This window comes from Rhinolophus sinicus, chromosome 14 (genome assembly GCF_057876585.1).
Source record: "Rhinolophus sinicus isolate RSI-liver-muscle chromosome 14, RSI-T2T, whole genome shotgun sequence".
In the NCBI taxonomy this organism is placed as follows: Eukaryota; Metazoa; Chordata; class Mammalia; order Chiroptera; family Rhinolophidae; genus Rhinolophus; species Rhinolophus sinicus.
Genome location: NC_142514.1, coordinates 38,585,292 through 38,598,603, shown reverse-complemented (window position 1 = coordinate 38,598,603; position 13,312 = coordinate 38,585,292). Strand labels below are relative to the sequence as shown.

The 13,312-nt window shown below is 45.4% G+C and overlaps 1 protein-coding gene and 1 long non-coding RNA gene across 5 annotated transcripts in view; one reads left to right on the top strand and one right to left on the bottom strand.

The window, feature by feature from the left end:
- The window catches only part of LOC109453237 (uncharacterized), a 46,499-nt gene that overhangs the window by 11,024 nt on the left and 22,163 nt on the right, over positions 1-13,312 (top strand). The gene's annotated exons all lie outside the window — the stretch shown is intronic.
- The window catches only part of TCEANC2 (transcription elongation factor A N-terminal and central domain containing 2), a 31,303-nt gene continuing 25,993 nt past the window's right edge, over positions 8,003-13,312 (bottom strand). For all 4 annotated transcript variants that reach the window (XM_019742815.3, XM_074334754.2, XM_019742813.3 and 1 more), the window contains exon 5: positions 8,003-9,029. In XM_019742815.3, coding sequence (XP_019598374.2) covers positions 8,841-9,029 — 189 coding nt within the window. In that variant the 3' untranslated portion in view covers positions 8,003-8,840. The remainder of the gene's footprint in view (positions 9,030-13,312) is intronic.

The window sequence follows — 13,312 nt, the reverse complement described above, 5'->3', positions numbered from 1 at the left end:
GTGCTGTATGTAAGTGTAAAATACACCAGCTTTTGAAGACAGTACACAAAAAAGAATGTACCGCATCTCAATAATTTTTATGTTGATCACATTTTGAGGTGATATTCTGGGTGTTTTGAGCTCAAAATATATTAATTTCATCTGTTTCTTCTTACATGTTTAGTGTGACTACTGGAAAATTTTAAATGACATATGTGGCTCACATATTTCTATTGGGTGGTGCTGTATAGAGCTAAACTCAGTTTGTCTGTCTCTTGCATAGTATTCCAAAAATGTGTTAAGTACCACAATTTACTTAGCCATCCTTTTTAAATGTACATTTAGATTTTTTCTAAAATTTTATTACAAACCATGTTCTAATTAAAATCTTTGAACATGCCTACTTTGTGCACATGTAAAACAATTTCTCTAGAGCTGGGGTTAGCAAAGTAAGACCCACAGACCAAATGCAACCCAGGGCCTGCTTTTGTAAATGAAGTGTTACTGGAACACAGCCATACTCACTCATTGACATGTTGTGTGTGGCTGCTTTTATGCTACAACAGCAGAGCTGACTAGCTGTGACAGAGACCATATGCCTGCAAAGCCTAACATTTTTACTGTCTTTCCTTTTCAAAAACAGTTTGCTGATCCCTGCTCTAAGAGTTGTTACTAACAGCTAGGAAGAGCTATGTGGCAGGTCCAGTTCCCTGGAAAGTAGACTGAGATGGAGGTTAGCACACAGGAGGTTTGTAGGTATTGCTCTTGGGTGCAGGGAGGAAAAGGAGCGAGATTACGCAGAGAGATAAGTTAGGCGATGCAGTATTAAGACCTCAGCCAGTCCCACAGGAGCTCTGAAGCGGGGATGGTCCTTCAGACTTGTCCTGAGTTGGGGCAGTGGGGCTGGACCTTTATAACCCTGAATCAACCTGCACTGGGGAAGTGGTATGACCTTGGGTGAGGTAACTCTTCAGCTGAGGGAAATTCCCAGCAGGGCTGCTAGCTGAGAGGGATAAGTCCATCAGTCCTGGGGGAGGGGGGTGTGCGGGGCAGAAGAGGGCTAGGCAGGGCAGGATAGCATCACTGCAGCCCAAACCTTGTGCCACATGGCTCCACTTCTTCCTTAAGCTCTGGGAGCAGCTCTTCGAGGATTCTGGTGGGCCTCTTTTCCTGGGGGAAACACAGAGACAAGTTAGCGGGACAAACTACAACTCCCCCCACCATGACTGGTCTCGAGGCCACAAGTGATACTCACCATCTCCCTCTTCTGCTCCCCATTCTCGATCCCCTTACCCTCAGCGAGCACTTCTGGCCTCAGTGACTTACACGGGGGCATGATCTGGACCCTCCATTGTCAGGGGTCTGAACCTGTGGTCACCACATCCTTCTCAGGCTGTGGCCCCTGCATTTGTTGACTTACCATACATGCTGGCAAGGGTACTAAGGTCTCCAAAAGGATCAACTGGGTACCAAGGTATAACTCCCTGCCCTCTACTGCTTCAAAGCAGCCTTAGCTCCTCCTGACGATCAGCCGTGATTCTCCCTGAAAGAATGGTGACTCCGCTTCTTGCCTGCTGGTCTATTGCCACAAGGGGCTCAAAGTACCTGGGTGGCAGTCACAGCTAAAAGTGCAATAGTCATCTTGTTTCTCCTTGTGGAACTGTTGCCCCTTTGGGAAGTAGGACCTCTAAGCCTGCAGGACCCAGAACTGTGGGACAGGAAGCACAAATGCTTCCTGGAGTGATGGTAAGAGTGAGACCACTCCTGTTTTCATCCCTTGGTTCCTGGACGCATGCATCCTACCTATTGGAGACAAAGCACTGGGTAACGGTCTGTGATTTAGAATATATGCTGCATCCTGGAGAATGGTACCCCATTCTTGCAGAGTATTGTTCCTGAGCAGGTCCTTCCCTGTGCCTTCAACAGGCCGCTCCACACTGACAGCTTCAGGACAGTGCAGTGTGTAAAAGGATGAGTGGGCTCATGACCATGTATCCACTGCTTCACTTCCCTTGTAGTCATATGGATCCCCAGCCAGTAGATGACACACTCTGTAAACCCTGAGAGTTGTGCTGGATAAAGGCCTACAACCAAAGCCATATCTGGAATATATGTCTATTCCAGTAAAAATGAATTGCAGCTCTATCCATGGTGGAAAGGGTTTAACATAATGAACTTGTCAAGTGGCTGGTTGTTCTCAAGCGATGGAGACGTGTCTGAGACAGAGTTAGTCTCTGTAACTGGTAGGCTGAACACTCAGCATCAGCTATAGCTGCATCAGTCTTGGTCTGAGCCCATGTATTGGGCCCATACAGACCCTCTCTCTGTGCCACCATGGTTACTATTTATGCACTTGTTGTGCCAGCTCTGGGTGGCCTTAGATGGAGGCTGGCTGATGTCACTGCATATCGTGGCTGTTCAGTGCTTCCTCCACAGTACTCACTCTGGTGGGTGTTAACATGGAATGCAATGATATTCACACTTGGCGCCCACTCTCGTAGGTCCACCCACATGGCTCTCCCCCAGACCTTGTCCCCAGTGTCTAATCTTATTCCTTCCAGGCCCCTAAACCAACTAGATGAGCTATTTATCACTGCCGATGGGATGCATGTATATTCTGACCTTGGGCCCTTGTCTTCCACAAAAAGTGGATGACTAGGTGCACAATCCAAAGCTCTGCCCACTGGAAGGATTTCCCCTCTGCTGTCTTTCAAGGACAGCCCCGTGTGAAACTGCAGTGCAGCCAGTCTATTTTTGGCTTGCTCACTTGTACTGAGCTGACTTACCTGAGAACAAAGCTTGCCTCTTTTCTCCTCCAGCTGGATATAAGGAGCTCCTCAGGCAGCCAGAGGGGAGCTAGGAGAGAGGCCCTGGTTGGTGCAAAGGTGGTGGGTGACAGAGCTGTCTGGGCCACCTGCTGTGCCCGATGCCAGTTGTACCATGTTCACCTTATCATGAATTGCTGCTGGGCTTTCTGACCTTAGGACTTGGTAGATCTGACAGGAACCAGCTCACAATGAGCAGCTTTGGCTGCACGGTCAACTGGATGACCCATGCTCAGACGATCCGTCTCTTCCAGAATCCTATAGCACCTCGGTTGTGTTTTGCAAAGTGTGTCATTCCTGGCTACAGATGGCATGGCCCTGCTCCAGAACCCCTGGAGTCTACATTGTGATTCTCCCCCTAGGCCTTGTCATAAACTCCACAGGCATCTTTTCTCACCACTGATACCTCAAATACCGTGGGTTCTGCCAGATCATATGGTTCACACAGCAGGGTTGCGTGTACCATACTCTGATATACTGCTGAGCCTTTTCCCGCTCTGGGCCCCCATCAAAACTGGCAGCCTTCTGTCATTCACTATATGGGATGGAGCAGTATTCCCAAGTGTGGAATATGCTGCCTCCAAAACCCAAGAGGCCTAAGGAAGGCCTACAAGGCATTGCGCTTTTTTCTTACTGGGGGAGTGGAAGACGCAGTAATTTGTTTTTACTTTGGACGGAATGTCCCCAGCATGTTCTAGACCATCAGCCCCTAAAAATTTCACTGCTATGTCAGGCTCCTGAATCTTCAGTGTTTTCTCCCACTCTCTGCAATGTATGTATCTCATTGAAGCTTCCAACATACTCTTCGTTTCTTGCTCATCTGGCCCAATAAGCTGGTATCGTCAATATTGTGGGTCAGTGCGACAGTCTGCAAGACATCTAGGCAGTACAGGTCTTATCAGACTAGGTTGTGAGAAGGTGGGTGAGTTAGCAGCCCTGGGGCAAGACTGTAAATGTATATTTTTGCCTGTTCCAAGGGAATATAACTCTGATCTTCCTTTCGGCTAGGGAAGGCAAAGAGAAACGTTCACCAGATCAATGGCTACATACCACGTACTTGAGAACATGTTAATGTGTGCTAGGAAAGATGCCACATCTGGCTCAGCAGCTGCAACTGGAACCACCACTTGGTTGTTTTGCTGTAGTCCACTGTCGTCGTCCAAGATCCACCTGACTTTTGTGGGGGCCAGATGGCGAACTAGGTCTTCAAGGACGGCATTTGTCTCCGCCATTCTGTGATTACTAATGATGTTGAGCATCTTCTAACATGTTTATTGGCCTATTTCCTTTTCTTTGAATTCACATAATTCATAACCGTGTGCCTTTTTTTCATGGTTTGTCTAGTCCTCATCACTCACCTTCAGTAGATTGTGAGCTTCTTAGGGCCAGAGTCTATGTCTAATTTACCCCTGTGACCCGTGGACCTGGCCCATCAGAACTCAATAAATAGGCACTAAATGAATGATTTTTAACAAGATGAAAAAGCAGCATTTGATTGGACATCCTGGTCTTCTTGAATCTTGACACCAACCTCCTTAGATGATGGGTAAGCCTCTCCCTGACAGCAATTATATCATTTTGGTTGATTTAAAAGAACATACAATATCATCCAGTCAAACCAGTGCTCTTTTGAAACCAAGGCAGTGTCACTGAACTAATTGAAGCTCCCAAAACCTTGTTTTCTGGATGGACTCCCTTCGATAGCAATAATGGGCAGTAACAAACTGAGCCCTCGCCCCATATGGCTGTGATAAACGCATCCAAAACATATTACAAATCTCAGAATGAGGCTCTGAGGCCTGAGGCTGCAGCAAAAGAAAACCAAGGTTGACAGGCACAAGTGTAAGAACCTGATATTCTGTAAATGAAAAAAGGCCAGCTGCCTGTTCCTTCACCACTGAACACAGTAAATGCATTATCTGAGCTTCCTGCCATTTTTTCAAACCTGGGACTCTCTAATGATATCTGTTTGGTCAACTCTAAACTTCATTTGTCCAAAAGAAAAAAAAAAATCTCTAATTTACTAAATCTCGAATGTTTCTTTCCTTTGCCTTAAATTGTTGCGTTTGTTTTTTTTAAAATTAAATTTTCTTAAATGTCTCTTTATGTAGGAACATTCTTATCTTTCTAAAACACACATCTTATTAGGTCTCTCACCTCCTCAGAAACTTCTCATGGCCTCTCCTTATGTGAAGGCCAAAGTCCAAATTCCTTCACAAGACCTCTAAGGCTGTCACTAATTTTTTTGCCCCATTTCTCTCTACCATTCCTAAGAACTTTATGCTTCTACCACCCCATATTACCTGCCTTTACTGAAACAAGGTGTGCACTTTATACCTCTGGGCTTTTGTACACGTACTGATCGCTCTGCTAAGAACTTCTTTCTATCCTTCAAGACTTGGTTCAATATCCTTCTAGACCTGAGTCAAACATTCACTCTCTGTGAAGACTTTCCTTCCCTTAGAATGGTGTTAATCACTCCCTTCTCCACTTTCTCAACATGTTAAACAAATATTTACAATCATCACCTAATATGCTACACTGTAATTATTTCCCTATGTCTGTCTCCCCACCAGTCTCAGAGCTCCTCAAGGATAGAAATTATTCTCTCATTTATTGCAGTTTCCCCAGTGTCAGTCTAGTCTTTGGCACACAGCAGAGAGGCAACACTTGTTTGTTGAACGAATGAGTGGAAATAGTCCCTACCCAAAGGACCAGCACCTCCACTATCACCACCAGAAGAAAAGGATCCATCAGCTGCTGAAGCAGACTCATAAGATCTAATTCCCCAGATTTCCTTTAGCAACTAAACAAATTTAGAAAACATATTCATGCCTAGACTTCCAGGTAACTCAGAGGTCCTAGGAACTTTTCTCACCCCGTTTCAGGAGCTGACCCTTTCGTTTTTAACAGGCTGGAGTTCAGAGGTGCTTCTTACCGGGTGGGTCAGCTTGGACGGATTTCTGCAAGCTTCCTTCCCTTTGGCAGACACTCAGAATAGCTCCATTAGCGTTCATGGAAATTCTGCACATGCATCAAGGAGAAAACAGCCACAAATAACACAGCCTGCCCTCCAAATCTCCAAAGCACATCTCTGCAATCATTTTACTTTCCAACTATCACCACTGAAGCCTTTCAGCCACAGAGCAATTTGTTTTCAACTTACTCTGGGTTCCTAACTTAGAACTGTTTGGTTGCTTATCCATGAAGCTTCCTACTTCCAGTCTTTCTCCATGCGCCAGCTTCTCTTCCACAGTTTGTTGAAAAACTAACCAGTTCCTGCTTGGAATCAGTCCACATGCCTTCACCTGTGGCTTGAGACCCTTCAGCTTTGATCCTGGTCCTTGCCTCCCTCTCCTGCCTCTTCTCCAGCTTCTGCTCGCGCTACTCGCCTCTATTTGTCATACTGATCACCTCCCAGATTATTTCACACTTGAGTCTTTCCATACTCTACTTTCTCTGCCAGTCATACACCTCAACCACCCAATTAACTACTTTTGCCCTTTAAGACTGCACACAGGTATCACCTCCTCCAGTAAATATTACCTGACTGGATTAGACGCCTTTCCTGAACACCCACAACGAGTCATTCAACTGTTCAATAGTTATGGAGACCTAGCTTATGCCAGGCTCTGGTCTAGGTGCTGGTGATACAGCGGGAGCCAAACAAAGACACTGCTTTTGTGAAGCTTACATCCTTTTTTCTTTTAATTTAAATTTATTGGGGCAACACTGGTAAATCCAGTGTACAGTTCTAGCATACATCATCTGTATGTTGCATTGTATGCTCACCACCCAAAGTCCAGTCTCCTTCCATCCTCATGTATTTGACCCCTTTCCCTCTGTATCCCCCCTCCCCCACTCCCCCTCTGCTAACCTCCATACTGTTGTGTCTATGAGTTTTTGTTAGAATCTAGTGGGGGGATAGAATCAAAAGCACAACCACAGAACATGTAGGTATGTCTAGAATACTACACAGGGCATGATGGTAGCAGCATGACAAGGAATTAGGTAGAGCAGCATTTCAGGGAGAGAAAATAGCACGTGAAAATGCCGGAGGGGGAGTGCCGTGGTGGCCCAGTTTCGATGTTACTTTGTTTCTAGCACAGAGAGGTAAATTTGGAGGGGTGACGACTGGACGCAGAAGGACCAGTTAGGAAGCCATGTAGTCAGTCAATCCAGGCCAGAGAGGATCAAGTCCTGAGGTGACACCAGAGATGGAGAAGAGACAAGAGATTCTAAATATATGTGAGAAGTAAACCACGAGGACGTGGCTGGCTGAGGGTAGGAGAGGAGGGGTCTAGGCTGACCCTCGGCTTCCTAGCGAGAGCGCCTGGTTTGCCAGTATTGCCGAGTGAGAGAAGACGTGTTACAGCTGAGATGCCATGGGCATCTATTATAGGAGATATCCTCGGAAACTCAGGGACCCGGTATGGAAGATACAAACTGGAGTGTCATCCGCATGTAAACGATGCTTGAAACCATGAGAGTGGATGAAATTTACCAGGGAGACTGTATCCAGTCAAACAGACTTGAGTTTTGAATCTCAGCTCTGCCACTTGTTCTCTATGTGAACTTGAGGAAGTTATAAACCATGTGAGCCTGGCTTTTCTCATCTCTAATTGGGCATTATTATTATTTAAATGTCTACCACAGTGCTGAGCACATGGTAGGTGTTAATTTGTTATTCTAGCTCCAGTACTTCCTAGCAGAGGGAAACTCCCTGCTTGGTGAGCCGCGGGGTCTCATCTGTAGCTCCTGCTAGGTTCCACGGTCCCCAGGGAATGGGTGCTCAGTAAATGGTTGCTGAATGAACGAAGAAATCCAAAAAAATTGAAACAAGACCTACTAACACAACAGGTGAAAGGATTAAACAGGATTTAAAAAAAACTACTAAAATCAATGTAAATGCTAATAAATTATCTTAGGAAAAGGATCTAGCGCCTGGAAGGTAGACAGTTTTAGTCCCTTCCCTGTCCTTGCTTTTTTTAACCCATCCCTTCTTTTTTTGTATTTTAAATCTTCCCTTTTTATTGGCTCCTTCTTTTAGATTACAGACAGGCTCCAGCTTCCCCTAACCTAAAAAAACCTTCCTTGGGTCTTGCTATCTCCCTCAAACTCTTTGTCACTTCATTCTTTATTTTCATCAGCTATCCCTTTTCTCAACCCAAAACAGTTTTCAATGAACAAGCTGTATCTTTTGTTTTAAGAGAAAAAAGTCCCAGTTTATTATTACTCTTAAAAAAGCAAATATCATTTACATAATTGTTTAAGAAGGTCTATATAGAGGTATTTCATTTTAAAACATATGTATGTAATTTTTCTACTACAGTAATTCATTTCAAGAGGAATTTCATTATGTATCTTCTACAGAGCCCTAAACTGAGAGAGGCAACGTATTCAAATAAACCCCAAGGCGTGGGGATGCTTCAGGCCAGTTCCTCATTAGAAGCCTCAGCATGGGGGCTCCGGAGACCAACGCAGGTCTTCCAGGGAGAGCTGAAACGTTCAGATAAGTGAGTTCTGGAAAGAAGGGGTAGTTGGCTGGCTCCGCAGGCTCACCCCTGGGGTAGAGCAAAGAGAACAGACAGGGGAGTTCTGAGAGGCACCAGCGCTATCTAAACTCAGGGGGATGGCACCGAGTGAGCAGCAGCAGTAATTGAGTTTCAGTTACCTGCAGGGTGGCGAAATAAAGTAGTAACTTCATCTGCCTGACATGGGGGAAGTTTAGAGGTGTCCTTGGCATACTCGCAGTGCAATCCGTCACCTTTTTGCCGTGTTGGGTGATGGCAACCGTACAGCAGCGCTTCCTAGTGACAGCCAGCGCATGTCCTGTTAGGCGCACTACAGCTAATGAAGCATTTCCTGCAGGCCTGTTTCCCAGGGCTCTCTGCATCCTCTGTCTGAAGGGATGGCACCATGGGAAAATTTAGCACAGCCAGCATCAGCTATCACCCACACTCAAAAGAGTCTTTGAATGGCAGAGAGGGGCACATTTTCCTTTCTGCCCAGCCCAGGGGTGGAACCATCTTCAGGTCACTTTTTGTAGGTCTGTACAAATGTGCCGACCGGCAGTGAGCCGCTCTTCACCTGAGCCCGGATTTCAGCTCGGTGCTTTAATGTGAAGACCAGGGCTCTCACCGTCCGCCGGTACGGCCGATTAATGAGGCGGGAGCAGAGATGAAACGTTTCCCGCTCGATATTTTCAACCAGTAGGTGATCCATCTAAAAAAAAACAGCAAAATTATCAAATTAGGGCCTTGCGTTGCATAAGGATTAAAAGCAAGAGAGGCTGGAGCACTCTGCTCAGAGGCCTCCATTAATCAACTGAAATTCAAGGACATCTACTTCCTGTCACAAGAGAAACAGGAAGAGCAAATTAATTCCACCCTGGCAATTAAGGAACAAGGCCATGTGCTTTGTGACAGGGACTTCATTCACAACCCCTGCCGGGTGGTAATATTTGCCATTATAACAGGAAACTGGCCTGAACTAAGCAACGGGTACTGCGCCCTGTACTTTACCAACTCGGAAACGAAGACCAAGAATAATAAATCAGTATAACAATTTATACTTTTTTTCGGTTTGTTTTCAAAGTACCTTTTAACCCCTTACAGCGCTTTAGAAACATTGGATCTGGATCCTAATACGTGTGTAGAACAGTTTATAAATCACTTTTCACATTTAATTCTCATAACTCCTATTATCTCATTTTATAGCTGAGGAAATGGGTTAAAAGGTAAAGAAAGGTTCACGGTCTTACAACTACTAAGAGGCAGAGCTGGAACTCTGACCCAGAGCCCCTGACTGCAAAGTTCATGTTTCTTCCCTTGCACCGTCCTAACTGCCCCCTCAACATTCTGAGACCAGCTGAGTGCAGAGAGACCCTTGCAGGGTAACCTGAGCAGAGGCCTATGGGATGGAACCTGCAGCAATTCTGGGGTGATCTGGCTCAGGCCCAAGCTCTTCTGAGGTCACAGACCTAATCAGAGCAGGACAGGTTTGGGACTATGTCCACATGGTCTGGGTGCAGGCAAGGCTGAGCTGCTGGTCGGTCAGGAAGCCCCCTGCCCTACCTTCCTTTCCAGGCTCATCCCCGCCCCACTCCTCCGCTCCCCAGTCCTGACCACAGCCCAGCCTGAGCCCGCTAAACTGCTTTCACATACCTCCACGCCTCTGCACAAGTACACGTTCCCTCAGCAAGGCACTTTCCCCAAGAAACACATTTCTATTTGTATGTCAAAGCTTAGCTAAAAAGCAAAATGCAAAAACACAAATCCTAGCTCAGAGAACTGAGAGTTCTTACTTGGGCTGCCACCACGTCCTGGGCTTCCCTCAGTCATTATCATAATATAATGATCGATTTCTCGTCTGTCTCCCCTGATAGTGAGTTCCGTGAACACAGGACGCAAATTTCTCTCTCACTTCCTTTATTCCCTTTCATTCCAATATTTATTTAGCACTTACTATGTGCGAGCCTCTGTGCTTGGGCAGAGGAAACAGCAGTGAACGAGGCTGCACCGTCTTTGACTCCAGGGAGAGCTCCGTCCAGGAAGAGACGGGCAGTGAACAGGGGTCGGGAGTATACTCAGCGCTAGGAAAGGGGACAGGAACACATGCTAGGGCGCGGAGCTACGCAAAGGGACCTAACACGGGAGGGCAGCGCCTGGCTTCGGGGGGGAAATGGTGTGTACCCTGAGACGTGGAGAACGAGTAGGATCTGGCTAGGGAAAGTGGGCGTTTGCTTTGTGATAAAGTCACTGAGCTGTACATAAATCTTCTGTGTACTTTTTCGATATATGTACTATTCTTCTATTTAAAAAGAAAAGTTTAAGGAAAAAATGCACCAAATATATAAAAGGATCACCCAGCAGTTGATAAAATGTCCTAACATAAGAAACAGACACACTAAAACAAATAGTAAAAAGAAACTTGTGTGGGGACAGAGCCAGGAGTGCAGTTTCCAGGCTCTCAGTGTCACGTGGAAAGGTGCTGGCTCAGGTAGTAAATGGCCATCAACTGTGATTGGATGGCCATCAGCTGTGGCTAGTTGGCCATCAGCTGTAACCAGTGAGCCATTGGCCACTAATATAACTGCTGTGGCTATGCTAGCAGAAAATGGGGGCTAGCAAGAAGATGGTGGCTAAGCTGGCGAGCACAGATTGCAGTTAGCAAGTGAGGTGGGTTGGCAGAAAAGCAGACGGCAGGTTACGGATCGTGTGGCTCCTGCTTCCTGTGTCTCCAAACCCAGCCGCCAGTGAGAGTATAGTGGTGTGACTCCCCTACCTATGGCTCCGTGGGTGTTCCTTTTTGGCCTCACCATGTCCTGCGTTCTTGTGCGGGGAGCGGGACCAGAGACCCTGCATGACAGCCTCTTATTAAATGAAGGCCAATCAGAGTGAAGAAAAACATCAGTGATATTGAAATGTAAATTATAAAGGAAAATGACTCATCCTGCACCCTGTGTACACCAACTTCAGTGCACAAAGTGAAGAGTGCCTATCTTGCGACTGCTGTTGGACAATCCAAGCCTACCTAAGCTGTGAGTCCTTTCCAATGGGTCCTAACCTGGTGATTTAGGTAAACCATTTTGGGTGAAAGGACCAGAGTCTCACCAAGACCTTGAGAAAAAGGGGCTTTGCTGTGAGATGCATCTGTAGGAATGGGACTAGGAATGTTCTAAGAAATCGAGGGATTTATTTAGGGACCATATATCCCTTCTGTGTCTCATGATCTGCCTGGTTTCTTCCTCATAGGCTTGTGCGCCTCCATCTGCCTTGCTCACTACTAACTCTGACGCCTCATTCTCTCCCCATATTCTATACATCTCAACCCACAGCTGCTGCTTCTTCATAACATGCCTTCTGTTTGTTTTCTAGTATTTCCTAGTTCATAACATCCCACTGTTGTCTTCTAGTATGTCCTAGCTCACATTTCTCAGAGAGAAAATCTGACTTGCCTTCCTTATCTATTTGTACCTGTGAGTTATTCGGTTGTCCAATCCTGGACAAATTGGCCACACCTGAGAGAAGATATAAACCACGCTCACGTAAAGCTGTCTCTCATCAAGGATTCTAGCCTCCGTGGGACATGGTGCCATAATTAGTGATGTCTGCTACATCTGTAAGCCCTTTCAAAGCAAGGGAACAGGTCTTCTTCATGTGTTTACTGTTAAGTTCAGAACTTCCCACATTGTAGTGAGACTGTTTATTTGCCTAGCTCCCTCGGAAGACTGTGAGCTCCTCTAGAGCTAATCCTGTGTTGGACCCATTTCTAAATTCCTCCTTCCTAGCATAGGTACTGGCATATGGTAAATACTCAGTAAATGTTTGTTAAACGAATGTCCTTACCACCCCCCCCATGTAACCTCCCTCCTTTCCTACCCTTTCAATAACATCCTATACATAGCAGATATGAAATATGATTATTTCTATTTTATATGTATTTTCTAGTTAGCAAAATCCTACCCCTCTTACAAAGGCCAGTTCAATTGCCATCTCTTTAATGAAACCTCCCAGATTCCTCCATCTGATTTCACGTTCTGTCCTCTGTGTGTCTACACCACGTGCTAGCACCACTATTTCAGATAAATGTGATCCTGCTTCATATTTACAGGCTCTCAGCCAGGAGACAGTAAGCTTTAAGATAGGGAATGCAACTCACTTATATTGTGTTCTCCCCTGGCACTAGTAGTAGTGGTACTAAACATTGGTGGAATTGAATATCCACTGGAAACAAACTTTACGTGAGTTTTGGCACACATAGTATGATTGGTTTTGTACATATCCACCCATACTCCTTTTTGACCACTTGAATACATTTATGAAAAGAGCTGGTCAAAGCCAGAGGTGCAGTCTGAAGCCATTAAACAAAGAAAAAACTAACAGTCCCATATGGGGACGTACCCCTGACCTGGATCTCATTAGCACCATCTGACAACCAACTGGGCCAACCAGCAGTGTTTCATAACTCTTAATGATACAGGCTCACTTTGAGAATCGGGTTCATTTTTTTAAATGACATAATAGGAAAATGATCATAGGCCATGAGGTAGGAAGGAGAGTGGATAATGAGGAAGGGGAAGTAAGAGAATGACACCACAGGGGACGTATATATGAGGAAAGATCTAAAAGACAGGGAAGAACAAAGAAGATCCAGAAGGGAGAAAGTAAAGGGGAATGGAGCCAGGGTCTCAACAATGGAGTTTTTATTCATCTATTCCATTTTGCCAAGAACAATGAAACAATCCATGAATCCTGAAAGCAAGATCTGTCAAGTAATAGAGATGCATTTGGCTGTGTGTGTGTGTGTGTTCTTCATCTGTGGGTTTCACTCTTGAAGAATATGACCAAAACAAATAATATGAAAACATTTTTTTCTACAACAATGTAATGAGTGGATCTGCAGAAACGCATGCTGGGATCAAACTGTAAAGGCTTATTAGTTATTGGGCCAATAACTTACCCAGTGGTTTACTACTACCTGATAAAGCACATTTATGGAGATCC